The sequence below is a fragment of the Oratosquilla oratoria genome, chromosome 9 (genome assembly GCF_046742065.1).
Source record: "Oratosquilla oratoria isolate Oo_2021 chromosome 9, ASM4674206v1, whole genome shotgun sequence".
NCBI lineage: Eukaryota > Metazoa > Arthropoda > Malacostraca > Stomatopoda > Squillidae > Oratosquilla > Oratosquilla oratoria.
This window is the reverse complement of record NC_134785.1, coordinates 41,906,452-41,933,416: the sequence shown is the minus strand read 5'-3', so window position 1 is coordinate 41,933,416 and position 26,965 is coordinate 41,906,452. Positions and strand designations below refer to the sequence as shown.

General features: G+C 40.5%; 1 protein-coding gene across 2 annotated transcripts; it reads right to left on the bottom strand.

Moving 5' to 3' along the window:
- Window positions 1-26,535, bottom strand: LOC143028342 (uncharacterized). 2 transcript variants are annotated; one of them, XM_076190281.1, is made up of 3 exons: window positions 26,420-26,535; window positions 6,184-6,354; window positions 1-1,285 (listed from the first exon to the last, which is right to left on the bottom strand). In XM_076190281.1, the coding sequence occupies exons 1-3, from the start codon at window positions 26,426-26,428 to the stop codon at window positions 1,001-1,003; spliced, it is 465 nt and encodes a 154-aa protein (XP_076046396.1). In that variant the 5' UTR covers window positions 26,429-26,535; the 3' UTR covers window positions 1-1,000. The 2 variants fall into 2 exon arrangements, with proteins under 2 accessions (XP_076046396.1, XP_076046397.1); XM_076190282.1 differs by lacking the exon at window positions 26,420-26,535 and adding an exon at window positions 7,957-8,093.
- Between the last annotated feature and the right edge of the window lie 430 nt (window positions 26,536-26,965).

Genomic DNA, 26,965 nt, shown 5'->3' with positions numbered 1-26,965 from the left:
TTGTTGGGCTATAAATTTTAATATCTACAAATGTTATTACAAATATGAAAAATAATGAAAACTATACATAATGGAAGTTGCATAATATAAAAAGTATCGTGTTTCAGAATGGCAGATTCAATGAAATGTAACAATGATTACTTGGTATTAATGAAAAATCCTGACATTACAACTATTAACAAAAAAGCACTCATAAATAAGGAAAAAGACAAAGTTGTGATATTTACTTAAAAGAGTATTGATAAAGATATAATTTTTTTTTCTGAAAGCACTGCCATGCATCACAAAAGGACTGAGTTGTTGGTGAGAAGTCTATGCCAGGAAGCTTATAGCTGCAGCCAAAGACATCACCTTTGTCATATGTACAAAGGACTGTTGGGACAGGTAACAGTCATTGCTGGCAATCAGATAGAAATGCAGGATTCGAACCCCACAATTAAGTGAGGACTGTCATATGTTATAATTCAAACTAATCTATTAATGTAAGAAATTCAAGAGTATCAAAATAATTTGCATTTACAAATGAATAGCCTAGTCTTACACAGCCATAGTTTGATTACAAATTCCTTAATTTTGATGATATCCATACTGGCAAGGATACAACTTTTAAACCATAAATTTCAACAGACAAGCATGTCATGAATATAACCACTGAACTATTGTAACATGTGGAACACATACACCAAGTCAACCTTCAATCTATACTTGAAAGAACAAAGCCAAAGAGGAATGTATACTTCTTATATAAAAATCAAAGAATGAAGTAATATATAAAAAAAAAAAAAAAAAAAAAAAGGGAAGGAGAAAACAGCATATTTTTTGTGCTTCCCCATACAAAAACACAAACACTACTTAGAAACAAAAGTTGACAGTATCACAAGCTTGACTAATGATTCAATATGAAATGAGTCATGGTAATATGATTTGTCACTTTACAAATACCTACCTACCACCCATGTTGTACAGCTATCTTTACCTGTACCTACAACAAATGACAACTTCAAGGAAAGGGTAGGAAGTTGTTGGTGATGAAAGTGTGAGTCATATTTTGCTTGTCAGTATAGATGACAGTAGGGTGTGGGTACTCAATTTCCTGATAATGAGTAGTCACTGTGGCAGTTGTCCTCATGCTTGTCTGCAGCTCTGTGATGTTGGTTGTACTCACAGATTGAGTTTTGACATCTGTTCTCCAGTAAAACAAGTCTGGATCTTGGTGGGCTGTTGTAATGTAATCAGGTTTCTTGTACTTTATGGAGCTGTATCTCCTGTTGATCACTGTTGTTGACTGTGGCAAAAAAAGTAAAATAAATTATATACATGCTTGTATAGTAAATTCATACATACAGTACATTAAAAAAGACCATATGTAAATATTGATAATTATTGCTGCCTCCAATTTTACCAACTACAAGCTTATTGCCCAAAAGCAGGTGGCAGTCCCTCAGGTTCTCATTCTCTGGGATTTTTTTTGGGAATTTTGTCTTTTGTATTAACTGGTTTAAGACTGTCACCAACTGGAAGTAAGAGGGTAGTGGGCCCATTTGTCAGCTCTCCTTGTGAAATAGTGGTGGAAATACAGTTGAAGTTGACAGTGAGATCTTAGGCCTATTAAGTAGAGGTAGAAGATGCACCTTGAGATGGATGTGAGGGGGTTGGGCTGATGGGTTTTGAAAATGGGTATAAGATAAATGATTCTCCCCACCACACACTTTGCAGAACCACCAACACTGGTCCCATAGATCAAATTTTTATGGTGAAATATCTGTGGACATATTTGGTAAAGGATACAGATATGAGGCTACTGTCTGGAGGGTTTTCAAGGAGTAAGATGTTTGGTGGTTTTATTGTAATGCTTGTTTTGTGAGCTAAATGTGAACATATTTTTGTAAGGGTGTGCTGTGTAGTGCAAGTGGTAGGTTGTTGCATATGCCTGAGATGTATGTTGCAGGGGTAATTTTGTTGACTAGTTACATTTGTGTGATGTATTGAGATGGATGAGTAGGATTCCTATCATTTTCATGGAAAATGTATATCCCCACACACACAAACACCCATCAGTGTATAAGATGCAATTTTAATAGAAGCTATGCAATAGTCACCCTGTGTCTAAAATACCTTACCAAAAGAGAGGTTTGGCAAGAATGTAGAAAAACTGGTGGTGAATGGCAAAACTCTAGAGTTACCTGTACTGTGAAGTCTTTTTCCCCCTTACAAGGGAGCTAGAAAAAAGAAGTAGAAGGGAGCTAGAAAGAAGAAGGAAAAAACTCCCCTCCCATCCCTCTTATCTTGGCACATCATGGATGACAGGTCATCCCTGCATCTCGTCCACTGCCCTGGTCAGTGGCCCAGCGTCGCAAGAAAGCACATCCACAGCAGGGCTACTTAATTAAATCGGTGACCCCCTCTCTATCCCATCATGGGAAAAAGAAAGAAAAGAAAGAAAAAAAAAATAATAATAATAATAAAAAAATAAAAGGTGCCCCCTCTCTATCCCATCATGGAGAGGAGGAGGAGGAGGAGGAGGAGGAGAAGGAGAAGAAGAAGAAGAAGAAGAAGAAGAAGAAGAAGAAGAAGAAGAAGAAGAAGAAGAAGAAAAAAAAAGTGACCCCCTCTCTATCCCATCATGAAAAAAAAAAAATCAAATCACTTTGGTCTGCATCACATTATTTCTACACATACTCCCTCACCCATTCCCTTTCATGCATCACAGCATCATCCACACACAATATCTTTTGTCTTCTCCTTTTCTCAACATTCTCCTCTTTCCCAATGTCCCTTTTACCCCATCCATCCATCTCATCCTTGGTCGCCCCCTCATGTTCACACTTTTCCCCTCTGCTTTCCATGGGGTGAGGAATCTTCATGTGGGCATTCTGGGGTGACAATTCTTTATGTGACCCCAATCTCCCAACTCCATTTCCACCCCTGTTCTCCTCCTCACCTCCTCATTTCTCACTCTATCCAGCCTAGTAACCCCTATCACACTTCTCAGGCACCTCACCTCAAACTCTCCTCTCTTATGTTCCATGCTGCCCCATAGTGCTGTCAGCACAATCACTCCTTCATACAATCTCCTCTTAGCATCCATTCCCAAATACCTATTTCTCATTACACTTTTTAATCCCCCCCAAGGCATTTACTTGTTTCTTCTCTCAATCTACATTCTACTTTCACTTCCACTCCTCCCTTTCCTACCACATTCGCACCAAAGTATCTAAAGCTATCCACTTCCTCCAATCTCTCCCTTAATACTCACTTCCAGTCTGCTGCCACTTTCTCCCCTTGTACATCTCATCACCTTACTTATACCCACATTTATTTTCAACTTCCTTCTTTTGCACACCTTCCCAAACTCTGTCATTAACTTCCTCAATCCCTCCTCTGATCGCGCCACAAGCACAGTGTTGTCAGCAAACAACTGGCTCACCTCCCACTTTTCCCTATTTCCTTTAATCATTTCCAATCTCTGACCCATTACCATTGCACTTACCTCTCACACCACCCCATCCATGTATATTGAACAGCCAAGGTGACATAACACATCCCTGGCAAAGTCCCACCTTTACTACTCTCGTAAAAAATCTTGATTGCTCTGAACAGCCTTTCTCCTATCCCATATATCTGCAACACCTCCCACAGTGTTTTCCTGTCTACCTTGTCATAAGCTTAAAATAAAAAAAAAAAAAAAAAAAAAAAAAATCATATCTGTCTTACCACAAAAAATCTGATCTACACAACCCCTACCTCTCCTAAACCCACTGTTCCTCTCCTAATACTCTCATTCAAAACCCTCCCTCAAACCTTCCCAACTACACTCAACTAACTGATCCCTCTGAAACTACTGCACACACACTTGTCCCCTTTTCCCTTGTAAAGTGGAACTACAGTATATAGGTACATCTCTAATCCCCTGGCACTTTACCCTCTGTATTTCTGTTTTTAGCTTAGCTGTTTTTTAATTATATGCCATACGTGCTCAATGGGATTTAGGTCTGGAGAATTTCCAGGCCATTTTTTGAAGTAATCAACACCACAGTCTTCTAACCATTGGGTAACAGACCGAGCTGTGTGAGCAGGAGCTCCGTCCTGCATAAACCAACTAGCATTGCACTTTTCAAAACTTTCAGGCAGGTTATCACACAATAACTCGAAATAAGTGTGCTGATTTACACTCATTTTGTGCAAGAAACACTAAATTGCCAACTCCACCAAATGCAAAGCATCCCCACACCATAACACTTGCAGCATGTTTCACCACTTTAGCTGTATAGCAAGGGTCATTAGGGTCAGACCCCCTGGGGCGCCTCACACGCTTCGACCTGCAGCCCGACGACACCACAAACGTTGACTCATCACTCCACAATACTCGTTCCCAGTCTTCTAAGGACCAGTCCTTATATTTCTTGCAAAATGCTATGCGATCACGTATGTTTTTTGCACTTTGGAGGGGAAGAACTTTAGCACAGCAACTACGGTATTGTAAATCTTTGGCTAAATGATCAGAAATACATCTTACAGACACATCATGCAGCAGTGCAGGGTTATTTTCTTTCAGTTTTCGAGCTGTGAGCGTTGGATCTTTATCTAACTGCCTCCTAATAACCGTAGAAGTACGATTTGATATCTTCCTTGGCCGACCAGAGCGATGATTTGGAGTAGGAATGATGTTACTTCCTCCGTCTCGAAATTTCTTGGTCTACTTTTGCACTTGACACACTCCAATTCCCACACGAGTAGCAATATCTTTACACTTATAACCCTCCTTATAGAGGGTTATGATTGTAACAACTGTGTCTCTTCCCAGCTCTTTACCACTTCCCATTACGGAGATATCAAGGCACAAAAACAGAGACCACCGCAAAAAATAGACTACTCCCCATGAGAGATGTTTAGAAACTGACTCCATGTGACATCGAGTGCACCTAAACAGAGTTGCTAAGTAGTGCGTATTGTTTCGGCTAAATACGGGTACAAACGCTAGCATTTAAAAATAACGAAAAGTTTGGGTGGAAAGTTGTATTTTTCGCATGTTTTGAGTTTAGCTGAAAGTTGGGGAGCCTATAATTTTGCGCCTAAACTTTTCGCGGCCACTGTAGGTACATCTCTAATCCCCTGGCACTTTACCCTCTCTTAAACAAACATTAAATAACCTTACTAGGCAGTCCACCATCACTGTATCTCCTTTTATAGTCATTCTGCATGACACTCATCCAACCCAGGTGCCTTACTCGCTCTCAGCACCTTAACAACTGCCGTTGCCTAATCTTTCCTTTCTCTTCAATTTTCCTCACTCATCACTGTCATTTTCTTATACCTTTCCCTCTTTATCCTCCTTCACATTTAGAAACTCCCTAGAATACTTTGCCCATCTTCCTCTTATTGCTGTCTCTTCCATTATTGTCTCTCCATCTCCACCTTTTACCTTTTCTTCTCTACTTGATTCGCCTCCTCTTCCTCTTTTAATTTCTTTCCAAAATATATTTTTATTACTTTCAAAATTTTCTGTTATACTCTTACCCCATTTCACATCTGCTCTCCTCTTTGCCTCCTTTATCTTATGCTTTACTTCTCTTTTCTTAACTAATGAGGGTTTTTCCTTCTGCTGGTACAATCCTATGTTTGCCACCAAGTTTAATCTTGTTCAATTTCTTTTCTTTGCTTTCCATACATGGTCCTTGATCTATGGACTGAAGGACACACACATATCAAATGTGTGACCCACAATTTCTGGATTTATTTTATAATATTTATTTTTATTATTATTTACTTATTGTTTACCCAGTGGCAGAGGTTAGCAATTCAATTTGACTGCTAGATGGTTCATCAATTCATGGTTGTCTGGCATAAGAAGTGTCACTGATAATGTTCAAGTGACGTGGCTCTTCCATTTCAAGTTAGCCAGAGCCAAGAGATTACTATGAGATATTGATTGGCATGGGATCACAGTTGAAGAAAACAGTTGTGAGAAGTGAGTGTGGTACAAATGGAGGATTTCAACTGCATGGAGGGGAAATAGGAAGAATGGGATATTGGTGGAAAGGAAGTATCACTGTGCTAATCCATGGACAATGTAATGATGGACTGCAGTGAGAGAAAGGTGACAACATCCATGGTAACACTTATCACAAGTCCTGTAAGAAATAAATAAATGAAGTTATATTTTATAAATTACTGAACCCTTACTTGTACTTCTCCTTCTGTGGGTGGCATGGTATGTGTGTTGTAGAAGGTGACAACAGATGTGGGATTAATAGGGGGTGTTGTCTGAGGAGGTTCTATCACAGGTGGCAGTGGCAGGTCAGCTGCCCTCACCATCCCCATAACTAGTAGTAATAAGGACCACATTGAGCCAACCTGTAAAACAAAATAGGATTTAGTTTAAAAAAAATTATCATATACACTGAACAAGGACTTTTTAATTTCCTGAAGTCCAGGGCAAAAATATCCTGGGTAGGTGAACTACGTGAAAAAGGCATCCAGTGGATGGGTACATGAAGGGTTATGCCGTGGAAGTTGTCCAGGGTGGGTGGGAGATACTGTATGTGGGGAAAAGGGCTATACAGGAAGGATGTCTGGGGTCTTCTACTTTGGGAAATATTCTGGAACTACTATGCTGGAGGAAGTTCTCAGAGCATGAGGCAGGGTGGGTGTGAGGGTTGACTGCTATGAAGGGGGGGAGATGTTGGGCAAGTGGTGGAAAGTTAGAGCATGGGGGGAAGAACTCTCTCTCTCAAGTGTGTTGTGTGTGTGTGTGTTGGGCTCATGATTGACAGCTATTTCCCTCCCAGAAGAGAGCTCATATATGACTGATCTATGGGTAATGCTGTGATGTTACATGCACACACACCCCAAACTCACCCTCCCACAAGAGTTGGAGTAACAATTCGTAGTGCAGCGATACTGAAATTATTTCAGCCCTGGGCGGGATCTGAACCTGGACCGCCATAGTGAAAGCTGGGAACTATAACCACTGTGCCACGAGGTGTAAAAAAGGTGTAGGTGTGTGTGTGTGTACAAGGATGAGTCTGCAGCATAGGCACTCAATCCCTGTTGCCTCAAGTTTATCTCGCCTAGAACACAAGGCCCAACGGTAACTGCCAATAGTCCTTGGGTCATCAACAAGTCCCGCAATCGTGGGGGGGGGAACAGGTGGTCAACACACAAAATGGAGGACGAATGAGGAGGGGAGAAAAAAAAAAAAAAAAAAAAAAAAAAAAAAAAAAAAAACACGGAAAAAATGTCATGACTTAAGATGAAATGTGTTGAAAACAGATGGGAGGCATAGAATAACTTAAGAGTGAAGGAGACTGCAAACGACCATAAAGTCTGCAGTAGACAGTTCCAGGTCCCTTACTTCCCTATCCATAAAGTTATTTGATATTTTTTTAAACAACCTTTTATTCATAGCTTACTACATTATTATTAAGATGAGTCACTGGGGTGGGGGGCATGGCAAGCAAATGGAAAAGCCAGTGGAATGTAGCAAGAGTGTGGAGGTAAAAGGAGAAAGTTCATTGTGTGTGTGTGTGTGGGGAGGGTCACGACTTATGGAGTTAGAAGAGAAAGGAAGTTGAATGCCTGCTTGGGTATGAGGAGAGGTTAAGGGTCAAAGGTCAAACTGTGCAAAATAAAACAAGACCGAAATATACCACAATCCATATTTGGGTAAAACAAGGCAGAATTATAATAAAGTCCATCTATGTGGGTGAGGCAGCTCAGTTGGTCGAGAAAATCGTTTTCTGAGCAGAAGATGCTCGATTCGAAACAAACTTGGCTCGGCAGTTTCCAGGCGTCGGTTGCTTACAGCCACGCTGTTCGTACTCTGCTGTTTCGCGCCTGAACGCTAATGAACGTCGTCACCCTACAGTGAACATAGCCTACAAAATGTTCTGCAAAAAGCTACTCGCGTCTTACAAAAACTTAGATGCAATATGATTCTGAAAATATTATATCTACCTTCTCGCTTCGCTCCTCTCCTAGCGAACTGCCAGGAATTTGTGACAATTGCAGCGAGATGTTCTTTGATACTAAAACAATGGAGAAGAGATGTCAGGGTAAACAAGGCCCATCCATGTCGACACTCGACACACGACTAAACAGTACCGAAGGGTGATGATGTTCCACAACAATGCACGAGGCAAATTAATATTCAACTGAGAATGAATGATATTCAACAGTTACTTGCAATTATTGTAGTACTTCACACCATAACTCTCTGAACAAAGAGAGAGAGAGATTGAAATTTACGATTTCAAAGTTGCGGAGGAAAAACTCGTATACACTAGCGGCACCACAGCTGGCAACTGCCATCCCCATCACCACATATTCAAACCACAGCGGCGATAAGCATTATTACTAAGCAATTCTATTCACCTACTCTAGGGTTACACGTGATATCACAAAACTAAGACACGATCCCCCTCCCCCTCCTTCACTATTTCAATCGACGATTGCGTCAGCCATATTGACATCATGGAGGTAATGCGCGTAGCTTCAAGTTTGTTTATTAATCTTTATTACATCTACGCTTACCCTGTAAGAAACACCAAAGGTTTTTATATAAACACGAGAAAGAGGATTTCACCGCATTCCAACGAACATAATATATATTTGGCCGCTTTACTCTTTGCTTAATGTCCACAAAATGATGGTCTACCACTTTAGAAATAGCCGATATATATATATGTATATGTATATATATATATAAAACTTAAACCCACTCTCGGAGAAAGATAAGCTGAGATACAGAGTAAAAACGTATATTTCGACCACTGACTGTGGTCCTCTTCAGCAGCTGAAGAGGACCAGTCAGTGGTCGAAATATACGTTTTTACTCTGTATCTCAGCTTATCTTTCTCCGAGAGTGGGTTTAAGTTTTATTTTATCCGTGTGTTACGACACCTACGTTACTTGATTTGAAATATATATATATATATATATATATATATAATATATATATATATAAATATATATAATAAATACAAATATTATGTACGTTTCTTTGATACTATAATTTGTCCGTCATTTTCATCCTACTCTTTGGTTTGATCCATAGGTTGCCATCATCCACTTTGAATTTAAACTTCATCATACATTAGTATTTCATATATTCATGAAATCCAACACGTTTTAATTCTAGCCTCTCATTAATATGTACACTGTATTTGGCAATTTGACTAGTCTGAAATAACTGTAATTTTCATTGTACCTTTCCTTTGGTTCCAGAGTTTGAATTCTGTCTACAGGTTTTCATCCTACATTTTCATTCTAATTTTCATACTACTCCAGCACTTGAATTTCATATAATATCTATGTATGTCATCCAACGCAAGACATCCAAACGTTTTCATACGCGTACTGCATTTGGAAATTGACTACAGCGTTTGGGATTCTTGTCATCTTTATCATACTCTTTTGTTTTGATCCCAACTTTTGAATTTTATTTATAGATTGTCATAGCACACTTTGAATTCAATCTCCATTCTCCTTTAATATTTGAATTTCATATATTTATCATCCAACACATATTTTCATTCTTGCGTTTGATTTAAATATATACTATACTTGGCAACATGACTGGTTTGGAATTCGTCTATCAGTTTCATTCTTGCGTTTGATTTAAACAATAAATATATACTGTTTTTGGCAAGTTGACGAGCGTTTCGAATTCGTCTGCCATTTTTCATCCTACTTTATTTTGGTCCAAGTTTGAAATTCATATATTCATATCATCCAACACGTGATATCTTAATTCTAGCGTTGGATTTAAATTATACTGCATTTCGCAATTTGACTACGTTTGAAATTAGTCTGCAATTTCCATCCTACTCTTTGTTTTGTAGTCATTCCTTTCTTTACTTATTGCATATATTTATTGTATACGTGACTCTTCTTTATTGTATATGTAAAGACTACATAGGCTTACTTATACAAACATTTACAATAAATATATATTGAGATTACGTACTACATGTATAATACAAACATTTACAATAAATATATATTGAGATTACGTACTACATGTATAATGAGTATTACATATACAATAAAGGAGAGTTACGTATACAATATATGCAATAATTAAGAGAAGAATTACTAGTTTTGATCTTTGCGTTTGAATTCCGTCATCGTTTATTTTGAATATGATATTCTTCCTACTGCATTTGAACTTCATTTAATTACGCTATCCTGCTTTGCTGTTTCCGTATCCTGATTGTGCATTCCTTGTATCTGTATACTCGACCTTGTTCACAAGTCAGTTGTGAAAGTGCATTCAGTAAATTGAAAATCATATTACTCGATCATGCTCTTTGCTGTCAAATGAGCTACTTGAAATTTTTATGTTGGTAAATATAGAAAAATATTTATTTCCCGAATGATTTGATTCCTTTTCGTGTGAAAAACCAGACACTGTTTTCTAGCTTGCTTGCTGTCTGGGTGCTTTGTGTTTTGTAAATTACTTAATTTTACTTATGTGGTGATTAGTGCACAACTTGAGAGAGTGCGAAACACGTTCTTGTCTTTGTTATCCTGGGGGGGAGGGATTAAATTATACTTTATAAATTACTTGGGTTGGCTGTTATTGGGCTCTCTATTTTTATTATAATATCAATATTTTTTAGTATTTGTCTTATGCAAGCATTAACATAAATACAATATTGAATAAATGTAACATTTTATTTGTCTATTTTCCTATTTGATTCCATTGACTACGTTTCGGGAAAAAAGTCCTGGTAGCGCCATTGGTAATATATAAAACTTGGAGGCTCATCGGGGAAAAAGTCTGAGATATTACTTTAATAACATATGTAGCAACTAAAACAACACATGCAAATTTCTATATTAACAAAGGTGGTTTTCTTTTAACATAATTGTCGACATTGAACAGCGATTCCCCAACCAGCAGTACCATGGGGTACGGAATGAATGAACAAATAAACAAACATACATTATTTATTACACCCAAAATAAAGCAAGAGTCGTGCTTCGATGACTATAAGCTGCCAGATGTTGCAGCGCGGAGATTGCGAAATGAACTACAATGGCGTCCCAAACCCAAAGGTTGGCAAAGGCTTGCGCATGAAGGCAAAGGTTGAAAGGCACTTGCTCAACAGTAAACTAAGATGGTTGGTGACCTCAGGTTCTCTAAGTATTTAGGCTAGAACATTGCAAAGGAACTGGGTTGGGGAGGGTTGAACGGGTGAACAAAAAGTGGAGTGAAATGGGGTTGGGTCGGTTGGTGGCTCTGATATACAGTACTGTACAGTATATGGGGTGGGATGGGAAGGGGAGGGGTTGAGAATTGCGTGCGTGCGTAATTCATCGTGTTTTTAGATTACATGCTGAACTCATGATCGACAGCTTTTACCCTCCTAGATGGGAGCATAACGCTCATATATGGTCCGACGTATGAGTAATGGTGTGACTATATAATGTGTGTGTAATGCGGATAGAAAGGGGGAGACATTACACACACAAATTGAGATGGAGGGTCCACAGGGATGTCACCAACAACCGAAAATAATGACTACATACAATTTATAGCCAACACTCCATTCGAGGGTGTGATAATCGAAGCTAGATATAACATCCTTGTAAAAAGGTTTATCTTTTGATAAGACGTTCACGATCGCAAGATTTCTGTTGTGTAACACATGACATCTGGACAACAATGGGGAAATAGAGGAATGGAAGATCATTTTCGCATGCATGTTTATGTGTATATATATATATATATATATATATATATATATATATATATATATATATATATATATATTTTACACACACCATGCTTTCTCTCCTTACAAGGAAGGTAGCCGAGTCAAAGGCATACTCCCACACATTCCACTTCCATCCACCATTTCCCCACTCATCTTAGCTCCTCTTAGATGACGGGTCATCCCTGTATCCCGCCCACTGCACTGGGTCAGAAGCAATGCAGTAAAACACAACACATCCACAACAAGGCCGCTTCATTTAATCGGCGATCCCCAACTCCTCCGTTCCCTTATGCAGCAAAAGAGAAGATGTGGAGAAACCCCTTCGGGCTGCGTCAAAATATCACTAACACACACCCCTACTCCACTCCTCCCTCCTCTGCATAAATCTCACCTATACTATATTGTTAGTAGTCCTCACGACCAGTCCTCACATCGTCACTGACAAACAATACGAAATGACGCTTATCATGACTAATCACGGACTCCGCTTAAGTTACCGACCTTACTAAGCTGTCACCCTATTCCAAACTGATAACAGCATCAAAATTGCCTGCTTTCCTATGCGAAAAAATACGGCACAGGCGCCAGATTTCTCGTTTCCTAGCGGACTGCCAGCAGTTTGTGACAAGCGCAGTGAGATGCTCACTGATATTGCAACAATGGGGATGTCTGGGCAAACGAAGCCCATCCATGCCAATACACTAATGAAGAGTGACGAAGGATGATGCTCTACAAGAATGCTTTAAGAAGCAAATAAATATCTAACAGAGGATGAATGATGTTCAACAAATGTGAGCTACAATTACTGTAGCACTTTTAGATTGTAATTAGAGAAAGAGAGAAAGGAAAGGGGAGCACCATGGCCAGCCAGCGCCGCCAACCTCTTCAGTTTCATACCACCTTCTCCCCAGCTTTTTCTGTCTCCAGTACGATCATAGCCTTGGGTCAACACCTGCGAGCAAATACAGAACCAGCCAAGCACAAAGACACACTGCATTCACGTCTTCTACTACTTCCACGCACATGGTAACTTGTGGTTTGCGGGTTGTGCACTGGACAAGGCCAGATGACTGCTTAACAAGCGCATGCGCAAGAAAGACGTTGGAATAAACAAGGGAGTAGGGTGGAGATGATTCGATCACTCAAGTTCGACCCTCTGCAGGAGAGAGAGGGAGAGATCTTGGCCTCATTTCAAAAACAAAGGTAAAATAACAACACACCCACATACGGACTACTGCTGCGCTGACCTTTCACTCTATTTCAAAACCTCCGCCCACTGCTCAACCATTCTTTGCTTCACTAGTTTCTTTAGTTGTCATCACATCCAATTTGCATTCGCTTAGTTGTGGGTTCGAATACTGCACGCCTATCCGATTCCCCAGTGAGTTTTACCTGCCCCAACAATCCAAGCGCATAGGGGAAAGGTGACGTCTTCGGCCGCAGCTACTCAGCGCCTCCTGGCGTAGGCTCATCATAGCTCTACTCAAATGGATTTACATCACACGACATCCACTCAACCGAGGTTCCGGACTGCTGCAAGCTTGAGGTCCGGGCGGGTGACAGCCTCAAACTTTAAGGAAGGAAGGAAGGTAGGAGAGAGAGTAAATCCCTCTTGAGAACCCAGTACGTAAAGGTCAGGAACGGCCGGGGCGGGTCCGCGGCGTCGTCCTTGCCGCAGGAGGAACCCAGGCACCACCGGCTTCCTGAAGAAGGACTCTGGTTGCCCAAGGTTTCTGGCGGAGCTCTCCCAAGGGACCTTTGCCATCACTAATTGCGGAAGAATCGGGTGACCGAGATCGCCCCTAGCCAAGATAGAATGTGAGACAAAAGAACTTACCCCACTGTCGGTACTGTGGCGACCCTATATAACACATAATTTGATTTATTCCCTTTTCCTGTTGGGGGGGGGTTAGTTTTTTCATGGCTTACTGTGGTTTACAAGACCTCTTGTCGGCATGCTTTGATACCTTAAGTCATTGTAGCCTGATTTTTACATTATATATATATATGTATATATATACATATATAAAATCAACATGAAAAGTAACTGATTACATATCGAGCTCTTTTGCTAATTAAAACATCTTCAAGGCACACACACAGTAGAAACATGAGTGATATATATAGATAAAAGAAATGCGGTTAGGTGAAAGAACTGGGGAACGTTTGATTCGTTGGATCAAGCCTTCGTGATCTGTTTCAGCTCCTGGCCAGGCTGCAGTTGTTTGGGCCATCATTCACTTAATAAAATGATAATTTAATTTACATCACCCATGGCTTAAATTTATGTATATGTATGTATATATATATACATATATACACACACACGACAAAAACTGGTCGTGGTAATCTGGCATCGTCCCACCTCTTAAAGCAAATACAATCGTATGTGCTATTATAAATAAAATACATTTACTCGTACATCACCAAGAGCACTTCTCCCTAAATCTCGCTGCATCCGTACCCCCATCTCAAGGTCTCCCCTTGTCCACCCTACCAGGAAGCTATAAGGAAAACCGCCACACCCTTCTACACGCTCCCTATTCCAAACATGTCGCATATCAGAGCAGTGTAGCCGACAAGAAGCGTCCATTTACTCATCAAAATACATGTTCCGCCAAATCTCGATATGAAGTTTTGTGTATCTATTCCACATTGCTCTTTAAGGATGTCTAGAAAAATGTAAGCGAAGTCCCTTTTCTTGCTATTAAAATTCACATTCGACGAGATTCAGCCCCGTGTGAAGCAGGTGTCTGCAGAGGCAGGTAACTTGACCTTCAGCCGATTAAGTGTTATTTGGTAACGGGAACCAAATTCTAGCATGCCACCGTACAAAAAATAGTCTTCCAAATAAGATTTTATTTGTCCCAAGATCAGAAGCGTCCTCATGGCTGCTACAAAATCGTTAAAGCTAACGAATAGGTTGCCAACATTTGCTATTTCTATGCAGTCAAATGTAATATTAGTAGTGTACACGCATGCACATAGAATGTGCACACAAATAGTGGTAGTATCGATTAATATTTAAGACAAAATACATTATACGTAGCAATATCTGTTGGCGAAAACGCGTTCACGCTTCACAATTTTATAGCAGTTTTTGAGAATGTCTTGAATTCGCGTGGCACGGCAGATGTTTTTTCACGCACGGTGAAGACTAACGTCGACGTCACAATGCTCGCGACCGTGAACGTGGGGGAGGGAAGAAGAGGTGGTGTTGGTGGTCAACGAATGCTACGAGCTATGCAGTTTATACACAGCTAGGTAATCTAGGGAAGGGAGTATGAAAAAAGGATGAATAAGGGAGTAGTCTGGCCGAACTGTACAGCGTGAACGTTGTTCCGGCCGTTGACAACACAATTTTCAAAAATGTTGCCGCCAACGTCACGGTGCGAAGCTCTGCGAAGATGCGCATTGATAGGAAGGGGCGTCGACACCACAAATACGTACATATCGTTCAACTTCGTCACGTGGAGTTGAGGGAAACCAGGTGGTGCCGGTGCTGCCGACTGATGCAGTATTTCCCATCCTTGATAACGGAGTGCGTTCAGGTAAATAGTGGGGTGAACATGATGGCGAAGCTGTACTGATCTTGTGCATGTGTCTGCACTGACTACTAAACTGAACAACTATTTCATTGAAATCGTCAATTGTTGCACTAACTCAGCTGCATGATCAAACACGTAATTAACGCAACTTTCATCATTGTTCTCACATCAAGAACATTTACGAACTTACTCCGGTAAGAAATGACACTGCAAACCAACGTACAATTTCTACTGCTGTGATTCCTTCCATTGCTAACAAATTGTTTATTCTTTGTCATGTCTTATTAATTATAGAAGCACCATACTTAGCGAGAAAAACAAATAAACTTATTCTTCTCTAATTTCTGCAATTTGGTGATTTCATTCAGCCTGGGGAACCAACACGAACTCAGTGACGAGGGAACGCGCCGTCTGAAAACATAATTGCCAGTGACGTGGCAGAGGTCTGATGAAAGAGAAATTTTACATAAACGGGAAGTCTGAAGGATACTGCATTTACAATCTATTAATGATGTAAATAACAAATGGCAATTCACCCGACATGACGTTGCATTACGAGAGTAACGGTTACCGACAGCTGCAGTACCAGTAAAGATGGCGGAAGTGATCACTACAGAATACTACAAAATACATAAACGAAGCCAAGTATACGTTATACAAATGCATGTTAGAGGTACCTCGTAAGGAAGGGAATTGCCGACATCTACTCCGTCTGCACGATGTAAATCAGCGCGCAATGGATTCTATTACGGCGGATAACGATTGCAATCAACAGATGTGGTATCCCTGCATCTAATAAGTGATTTTTTTTATGAGTGGTGAACGTTCACCTGTGTAAGTTGTGCAAGATGACTTTAGAGAACAATGTTTAGAAGGAATGATTACACAGCTTGCAAACACGGACATCCTAAACAGACCATTTTAATGAAGGCAATTTTTTCGTTTACTCAAAAATTAAAATAAAACTAAATGAGTCATATCTTGAATATAATTACCGTTGCTCTCTCCATATCGATATTTCTTTATTTGAATTCTGAATGCACCGTTCAGACAATAGTTCTTATCCTGGCTGTCGTTAAACTATTTCTACTATATTGGTTAGCTATAACGTCCGCAATTACAGGCAAGTGCAGCAACAATATTTGTGTCCCAGCCGGCTTCCGTTACGGTCAATGGAGGAGACTGGAGGTCGCGTCTGTCCGGGCACAGTTCCGACACCTGCCGGCTGGACCCGATCCCGCATTTCTACCTGTCACTCACCCCATAACCCAAGCGTCCTGAACAAAAATACCATTACACTAACCCTTCCAGATGAGAGCTCTGAGCGTGTGTGTGTATTTACCTAGTTGTATTTTACGGGAAGGGGAGCTATGCTCGTGTGTCCCGTCTTCATATCTCATTTTAATTAAACTATTTTTAAATTCATGTATTGTTTTTGCACACACCACTTTCTCATCTAACTTGTTCCAAATGTCTATTACTCTGTGAGGAAAGCTGTTCTTTTTCATATCTCTTCTATAGCTGTCCTTGATTTCCTTTCCGTGTCCTCTTGTATTTCTATCATCCCATTTTATTAGATCCTCTCTATCAATAATTTCTATGCCTTTCATGATTCTGTAAATAGTTATCAAATCTCCTCTCTGTCTTCTTTGCTCTAGTGTCTGTAGCTCAAGTTTTGCTAGTGTGTGTGTGTGTGTGTGTTTATGCGCGCGCGCGCGCGAAGATATGTAAACATACAGAACACGTTCTGCTGTCTGCATCTAAAATATGCATTTCTGAGAAAAAAAAAATGCACAGCTATGTGAATAACGTGACATACAACTACTAAAACCAACCGATTTGAAAATTATGTGACCTGCATGCAATTTGCACTTTTTTTTAGAAGGAAAAACAAAAAACTTAACACCTTCACCATCTTACACTATGTATATCGTAACCTGATGGGATAATGATACTTGACAATAACATTCAAAGAAGCGACAATGAAAACTTTCAGACACAATCGGCCAATTGTATTACTGTAAACCAAAATGACACTGCAATGCAAGTTTACTCCTTAGCTGCTCCAGGAATACTCAGAAAGAATGCTTAAGGCCATACACACGTTTCCCTTTCGATGACATTCCTCCCCTTCAAATCGTTAAAAAATCTATTGAGAATCACATCAGTCCCTTGCAATACCGTAAGCTAAAAATAGCCAGGTGGCTGCACAACGAATATAAATGTTCTGTGAGAGACGAAAAAGAACCCTGGACAAGGAGGATGCGTAGATGAAACATTCTTCCTTTGCACACAAATGGTGCCACATAATTAAACGTTTTTCCTCAGACATATTTTGATGTAGTGTTGGTAGTTTTCAATATATTATGAAGTTACCAGTACCTTATTAGATAACAGATGACTGGGCGTTCTTTTGTTTTCACTTTTTACTTAGATTGTAGTTTACTGTCATTTTTCCTGTTATAATTTAAGATGTGCCTCCCCCCAACTGTACTTGCTCGTCTAACTTTTTCTGGACCATGCCACGTCCCCCACCATGCCTCTTTTTTATATATATATATAATTATTTGCATCTGTTTATTGGGTTAAATATAATGGCCGAAGAGGAGTTCAAGGTTGAGAAAATATTTAATGAAAAGACGAATGCAAAGACGGAGATGACACTAGTTTATTTGTACCTTCACACCTTCAGATGTCTTGTATTATTTAAAGACCGCCCTCATTCCAACTTAAGCATTCATTCTTTGAGTTCTTTTTCTACCGAAAGGGCGTACACAAATTAGAAGAACAGCCTGGCAGGGGTTAAAATAAAGAGAAGTTTTTAAAGATTCATAGGTAAAGAAAGAGGATTGCACAGGATGTAGAGGTATGGATTCACATCTTGTGTCGAATTTGTGATGAGGATGTTGAGGAGAAACTTAGCACCTTCGCTGACATACTGGACCCATAAATCACTCTTGCTGTGTACCAAGGCATAGGTCTACGGCAGTCCGCGGAAATCCTAAATTGAGCGGAGCCCATCCGTGTTACTTTGGATAGTGATTTAGGTTGTTTTGTGTGCCACTGTGCGTGTGTCATGTGCATTTGTGCAAATGTTCCACAGATGTGTGCTTCGATGTAGATGTTGATAATTTATACGTTACACTGATAGTACAGTATATGCTTTGTACACAAACAAACCCGCGGTCTGTGTAACCGCGTAGCTCCCACTATCTCTGGAAACTTCTTCCCGGAGGCCCCTCAAGGAATGAACTAAGGCGGGGTTTCTTTGTGACCTTGAGCTGCCAATTGCGGCCGAACTGCGGGGAGACAACTATTACTGTCGTCAGGCAGTGAGGAACCCACACGAAACTTGAAGAACTATGTGGAGGATAGCAAGATATTATGATGCCGTAGCTGAGATGGGCAGAGTATTAAGAGTGTGGGAATATGGCGCAATCGGTTAAGTCACTAATATTTGTCACGTGCTAACGCAGGTTCGAGTCCTTGGCTGTACCACGTTTCAATTTCTGCATGTTGGCCTCCTCGAGTTGCTCGATGCTGATGGCTTTGAATTAAAGTGAATTGTGGTTGATATATATATATATATATTTATATATATATATGCGTACATACACGTATATATAATGTGTGTGTGTGTTCATAGGATTGGGAGAGTGCAAGGCACAGCAACTAAAGTGGTAAATTGCCGAGCAGATAGATCAGGAGAGAGAGGAATCAGATAAAAATATAACCCAAACCAACACTATAAAAGAATTCAAGGCAAGGCTTGAGCAATGAAAGAAAAGATGGAACCCCCTCCCCTGGCATGCATGCACAACACACACAAACGAATTAAAAATATACTGGTGACTGGGATCCCACGAGAATAACAGTGGTCGGTGACCCAATTACCTAGAATGACCTCCCACCACACGACTGACGATTCTTGTTGCAGCTAAGTGCCTCCTGTCGTGAGCTTGCAGACCTGCTAGACGGAGTCGAGATAACTAGTAGTTAAATGAAATGTCGCATCAACTGGGAGGCACAAGACAGGCTAGTTGGTGGCTAGCTAGAAACACTTGCGTGTCATAGTGTCTGGCAGGCACTGGGTGTGTTTTGTGACATATTCGTTACTGAGAGAGAGAGAGAGATTGGTTGATTTATGGAATTTTTGGCTTGAAGGCCAAGCGCCGGAGAGAGAGAGAGAGAGAGAGAGAGAGAGAGAGAGAGAGAGAGAGAGAGAGAGAGAGAGAGAGACCATTGCCCGGATTTGTCACTTTTGTATTACTTGTATATACGGAGACAAACGGAAGTCACTAGAGCGAGTTGCAACGTAACGTACTCTGTGCCACGATAGTAACAATATCTTCGCGATCTGTGTTATGAGGTCGGTGTGTGTGTGTGTGTGGGGGGGGGAGTCAAAGATCACCTGCCACGCGTACATAGCCTTGGCTCCCGTGTTGTAAAGGAGCATGTCGATAGTCTGTGCGGATTATATGACGTCATTCATTTACATTTTTTTTCGTTAGTACCTTGCATATTTTCTCTTGATTTAATACGTTTCTCTCGTTTTACTCTGTTCTTAAATATGAAACTGAAGAAACCACTGCGCGAGTTCGAGACTAGATTGGGAAACTTGTTTAATACATTGTAATACATCACTGTTAACCCACTATCGGAGAAATAATAACGGAAAGTACAGAGAAACTGTATATTTCGACTACTCTCTGTAGTCCTCTTCTGCTGAAGAGGACTACAGAGAGTAGTCGAAATATACAGTTTCTCTGTACTTTCCGTTATTATTTCTCCGATAGTGGGTTAACAGTGATCTTTTACAAATGTGTTATAACATACTAGTTTCCAATTGTAATACATGTTTGAGGGAACTGAAGGATTATGCAACTCTGAGCTGAAAGTGTTTAAAAACACAATTGTTCAAAATTATTTCCTCTTTTTGACTGCTCTAAAAATTGATGCAATCGTTAAGAAAGGTATTAATATAGTTGTGCACACCTACGCGATACACCAATAGAAAAATAATTGTTAATTTCGTAAATCAAAATACATGAATGTGGTATGCGATTTTCTTGGCGGAAATAAATAAAAACCTTGCTACAAGCATGTCTACTAACGAACGAAGCCGCTAGGATACGGTACGGACGCCATGCTAACGTTTGTCCAGCCCAGACATTCACTGTCTGTTAGACCAGTGTTTCTCAACGGGGGCCATGGAGGGTCACGGGGAGCCACAGAGGAATTTCGTTAGTTAGCGAGGATAAATGGTGGCACATGAATACTGTATACCGATGCAACTGAGCGTGTGAGCAATCGCGTGTGATTCGTGTCAGTGTAGCCGCATAGATGCGCCACAGAGTTAGCACGCACACACATACAGGCTGCAGCAGCAGACTTCCGGCGTTGACTCGAGAGATGACAAAGCGTCACAACACATGGTACCGCCGGAAACACTGTTCGCAAGATAAAAGTGGCACAACAAAGGGTTTCGCCGGAAACACTGTACAGTATATATACGTGCCAGATCTAATACAAACACTTGACTCTCGGCTCTGCTACTGCAAACATCTGCTCTACACGCTGTGTAGGTACCTAGTATTGAGAAGCGGCTTTTTGTGGAGGTATTTGTTTAGTGGTGGGATAGGACAGGGCCAATCTGGAGTTTTCTTTTCCCTGTGATTGTTTTTTTTTCTACAAAAAAAAAAAATCCTGGGGACTGCGCATAAAGATAAGACAAGCCGCTAGAGTTTTTCAAGAATTTACGTAAAGAGTTCCAAGGAAAGATGACAGTGAATCGTATGTTCACCCAAAAAGTGGCAAAAATAGACAGAGGAATGCTGGCTTTTTACAAGATATCCAATTTGATCGCAAAAGCAGGCAAACCTCATACTATTGGTGAATCTATCATGGCGGAAGTGGTCATAGTGCTTTCAACAGTCATGAAGTAAAGTCCACAAGAAGTCACTAATGTTATTCCGCTGAGCAACTCTTCTGTATCGCGACGCATCGATGAAATGGCTGCTGATGTTGAGATCCAATCTTAAAACTGTAGGTGAATGAGTTCTCGCTTCACCCTGACGAAGCTACTTTACCTGATAATTCTGCCCTTTTGGTGGCATTCGCAAGGTTCCTTGATGTTGATGGAATACATGAAAAACTGATTTTTGACACTAAAGGCGAGTCAATCTTCAAAAAAATTTAGGCATATTTTGAGGAAAACCACATTCCACTCAAGAACATCGTGGCTTGTGCGACAGATGGCGCTGCTGCTATGATCGGAAGGTATCGGAGATTCAGTGCGTACTTGAAAAAAGCTGTCCCCAACGTCGTTTGTGTGCACTGTTGTTCACCGGCAGGACCTGGTCGCCAAAAAGCAGGACGTCTGCATGAAGTATTTGGGCATGTAATCAAAGCTCTAAACTTGATTTAAAAAATGCTCTACAGGATCGCCTTTTTCAGCAACTATGTGGGAAGAATAATGAAGAATTCGAACGACTTGTGTTGCACATGGAAGTAAGGTGGCTGTCTAAGGGTAATTGTTTGCAACGTTTTGTTGCACTTTGGGACAGCGTTATCTCCTTCTTTAGTGAGACGGAACTCGGACAAAAGCTTGTTGATGCAAAGAGCAATATACTCTACCTGTCAGACATATTTGAAAAGCTAAATGTTCTGAACAAAGAGCTTCAAGGAAATGACTCCACCTTGTTTTCATGCAAGGAGGCGATCACTGCATTTATAGGGAAACTCAAGCTGTTCTGGCTGAACCTTGGGAGACGGGAGTTTGCCCAGTTTCCATCCTTAGCAAGTATATCCACCGAGCTGCTTGATGCTGACCTAGCAGTGTATGTCGACCATTTGAAGCAGTTGCATAATGATATGGAAACTCGCTTTTCTGACCTACTTCAAATGGCCGTGCCTGACTGGTTTGTGGACCCGTTCATTGCTGATGCATCTGAAGTTGATGTTACCCTACAAGAAAGTGTCACTGAACTGCAGAATAATCAACATCTCGAGCAAGGTTCAAGCGTGGAGGGCGCCATAAACTGTGGATAAATCAAGATGTGTATGAAAAGTACCCACTGCTCTGGAAGGAAGTGAAGTTGCTTCTACTTGCTTTTCCCACGTCGTACTTAGTTGAGACTGGTTTCAGTCGGGTGATGCACTTGCTGTCAAAGACTCGAAACCGCCTTGATATAGAAAAAAAGAGGTAATTTACGTATTTCTCTGATATCCAAATATCGATAAGTTGGCAGCCCTGCATCAGTCCCTGGGATCCCACTGAAACTTTTGAAAAAAGAGCCAAGTTCGCCTACATGTATTCCTGCTTTATTCATTTTGATAGTATTCAACAAATAAATTAATCGAACTAATATAGTTATTTGATTCATGCCTGAAATGTTTTGAGTCCATGATATTTTCACTTCTTTGGGTGATCAAGATGAGGGATGGATGGAGTTGGCATGGGGGGCCACAAGGTTTTTTATCGTGTCGAAAGGGGCCACAGAACAAAAAAAAGGTTGAGAAACACTGTGTTAGACGATGGCATTCACGTTGTGGACCGGGTATTCTCCAACTCCAGGTAACGTTAATAAGCGCTGTTACAAAGACAATAGGACTATCTCGGACTTTTCGAGAGATCATGGGGTTCTGCCGTCGTCTGTTAATTGCCCGAGGTACAATAATAATCAGGCCGTCAGCATCCGTGACGACGACGACCCGGATGATCTTTAGAATTTGAGGTACCGAATTACTAAATATACGTTAGGTTACGTACGTACGTTAGGTTAGGTTAGAACTGACAAATTTACCATACTTCCATTTCTTCGATCTCGGCATCCAGCAAAACAAACATGGCGTATCATTCAACCGCCGCGACTTTGTTCGTTAGTAAATTGGTTTTAGCAACTTTTTTTTTTATTGATTTCCGCCAAGAGTAGTAGAGCTTGTGTTAGGATTAGAAATGGAGAGAGTGAGTGGTTTGAGGTAAAGCTGGGACTTTGTCAGGGATGTCTTATGTAGCCCTGGTTGTTCAATTCATGGTTGGGGTGATACGAGAGGTAAATGCAAGGGTGGATCAGGGATTGGAGATGGTTAAAGAAAATTGAGAAAAATGGGAAATTAGAGTATGGGAGGGTGGGCGAAAGAAGTTGAAGATTAATGTAGGTAAAAGGTGACGAGATGTACAAGGGGAGAAAGTGGCAGCAGATTGGAAGTGAGTATCAAGGGAGAGAGACTGGAGGAAGTGGACAGTTGTAGATACTTGCGTGCGAATGTGGCGGGAAAGGGGGGAATGGGGGTGGAGGTATAATGTAGATTGAGAGAAACGAGTAAATGCCTTGGGGGACTAAAAAGTGTAATGAGAAATGGAGATCTGGGAATGTATGCTAAGAGGAGATTGCATGGAATGATTGTGCCGACAGTATTGTACGGTGTAGAAACATGAAACATATGGAAGAGAGGATTTTGAATGTGTTTGAGATGAGGTGCCTGAGAAGTATGATAGGGGTTACTAGGCTGGATGGAGTGAAAATGAGGTGAAGAGGAGAACAGGGGTGGAAAAGGAGTTGGGAGATAAGGTTGATGAAAGAGTATTGGGGTGGTTTGGACACATGGAAAGAGCGATGAAAGCCTAGTAAAAGAGGTGTGGAGGGCAGAGGTGGAAGACGAGATGGATGGGGTAACGGGCAATGGGAAAGAGGGGAATGTCTGTTGAGGAAGGACGGGAGAGGACAGAAGATACGCGTGAATGGAAAATGGCTGTGTATAGATGATGCTGTAATGCATGAGGGGGATTGGGCGGGGGATGGGGGGTGAGGGAGTATGTATCAGAAATAAATTGACGCAGCCTAAAGGGATTTCTCCCTGTCTTCTCCTTTTTCTGCATGAGGGGATGGAGAGGGGTGTGGCCGATTTAATGAAGCGGCCTTGCTGTGGATGTGCTGTATCTTGCGACACTGCTTCTGACCCAGGGCAGTGGACAAGATGCAGGGATGGCCCGTCATCCAGCAGGTGCCAAGATAAGAGAGGAGGAAGAGGGTGGAGGGAGGTGGAGTGTATGGGATGGAATGGGTGGGAGTGGTTTCTATGACTTTGTTTTTTGCTACCTCCTTTGTAAGGAGGGGGGAGCGTTTGGTATATGTATGTATTCCCGCCAAGTAAATCGCAAATTACGTTGAAGTATTATGATAAAATTAATAATTAATTTTCTATTGCTATATCGCGTAGGTGTGCACAACTAAAATTTACAAACAAATAATAACAAGTCTTGATATCCTTCAGAAACTGTTTTCCATGACCTCTTGTCACTCGTCCCAGGATCGTTCCTGTCATTTGTGTGTGTGTGTGTGTACGTACACGCGCGCACATCTAGGCTATTCGTGGCGTTGACGCATACGAGTTTTTCAGCCATATTTTTTTTACATTGTTTCCACGACGTCATGCCATTTCATATCAAACCACGAGATCTGCCAAAGCCCCCAATTCCCTTAAAGAAAATACTTTGTAAACATTCACCTTCCAACTCGGTAATTCAATGTTTATCAGTCTTCTTAATTCTACCAGTGAAATTAATGTTCGTGTGCAAGTGCATCATTTGCATTGCCTGTCTATATATGGAACCTTAAAAAAAGGCCACATTGTTACATTGTTTACGGCAGTGTAGGAGTGTAAATTATAAGACGGGCGACGTTGGTCACGGTCGCCCGAACACCAGAACTTTTCCAGAGATAGCATCTCCAACCACTTTGTTTCACTAACTTCTGGCTCTGAATGAATCTATATTTAAAACAATAATCCAAATATCCTGCATATCCAACAAAATTAAGGGCTATAAACGAGCGAGGTTGAAATATATTTTAAACCAAATGATCAGCCGTGACATATACTGTACATATATTTTCCAAGCGCTATTTTTTCTGAACACGTGCTTGCGTTCTATGGCTATGGGGAGGCAGAATTTGTTTAGGTATTATATAGATGAATACTGGCGAACAAAACTTACATCACAAAGAAATACTAACATTTTGTTTTATCTTCCCTATATTATTAACACGGAAACTCGTTAAACTACAATATCCACTGACCACACTACCTTGCCATTTCAGTGTTTGAAATACAAGGTGAAACAACTTCAGAGGACTACAATGTAAATAAACTTACATGTTTTTTTTTTATCATCGGCAATTGTAATTGTTATTTCGAACCATGTATTATTTTCATTATCTGCACTTCATGTATATTTATTCAATGCCAAATAAACTTGTTATTATTATTATTAAAACAAAGGAGTTTAGATTTTCCATAACCCACTTACCCACTCATTCGGACGAGTGGGAAACTGTTCCGGGCGGTCAAGTAGTCCAGTGTCTTCCACATGAAACGCTATGCTGAGCGTACAACGCGTGCAGCTGGGATAGTCTCAAAACGTTCCAACGATTTTGATATCTGGGCAAGAAATCACCAGAAATCATATCATACCTTACATCCTAAGGAAATACTTTAGTCTACGTTTAACAACACTGTAAACTATACATTGTAACAATAATTTGTCAAATGTGACGGAGGATATGTGATTGGCTACGACTTCTATCTAAATGGAATACACAAAACGAACACTGGATTCGATTGGGACGCTCATGCCTACCCACAAGCATCCGGCGGGGTGCAGATCTGAGGAACACTACAATACTGTCAACGCCAAACTAGACATGATTCCTTACATAACCATAGTACCAAAACATGACAGGCGTGTACACTGTGCACAGACCTCTGCTAAAGTTATGACTGCACAATCTATCCCAAAGTTCTTAAATGTAACAGAATACCTTTTAAATCCCCGCCCCAGAGGCATCATACAAACTTTCATGAACTCTTCGTTTGCGTACTCAGTCAATTCTTTTGTATTCTGTATATGAACTCATAACTATATTAAACATGATTTCTACCAAATAACCCATGTTGTAATTACCCACAAAGTCCAGGTCCACGACCTTTGCTGTCCACAAGGCGGAAACTTCGAGTGTAAACACAATCTTTAATTTAAAATATATTCTTCCTCTGTTATTTTTATATAATTTTCCTCTTGCAATCCAAAGTAGAACAGCTCATGAACACGGGGCATTTAATATCACTCAATATTTATGTATTACTTACCGAAAACATGACGTATTCAGGACAAAATTTTTGCACAACTACCCTCACGACTTATACCCCTACTGAGTGTGTCACTTGTAGTAGAGAACTGAGATGAAGTGACGTCATGGTCTGAGCGAGTGCGCGGAGCTGTCTGCGCTGACGTCGATGCAGTGACCAATGTCTCATTTTCTTTTCTAATATTCCACTAATAAACGTTTACTATGAAGTATACAAAGGCCTCGAGTCAAATGATAAAATAATAACTAAATGAAAATAATATTCTATATTAGTATAATTACCGAAAGGAATTGGAAAATAAAATATATTTTATTTTGTTGAGACCTCAATCTAGTAGAATGGTTTCTGGTAGAGGACCGTTTGTTACTCCGACGAATACAAGGTGAAACAACTTCTGATCATATATGTACTCGTCTCCAGCTGCATATATTCTAACTATACAAACTATTCAAAATGCATATTTAAAACGACCTTTTACCAATAAGTTTATCTTCAAGAATAACGATATTGTAATACAAGGGCGGATGAACAGTTAGATAGAAAACG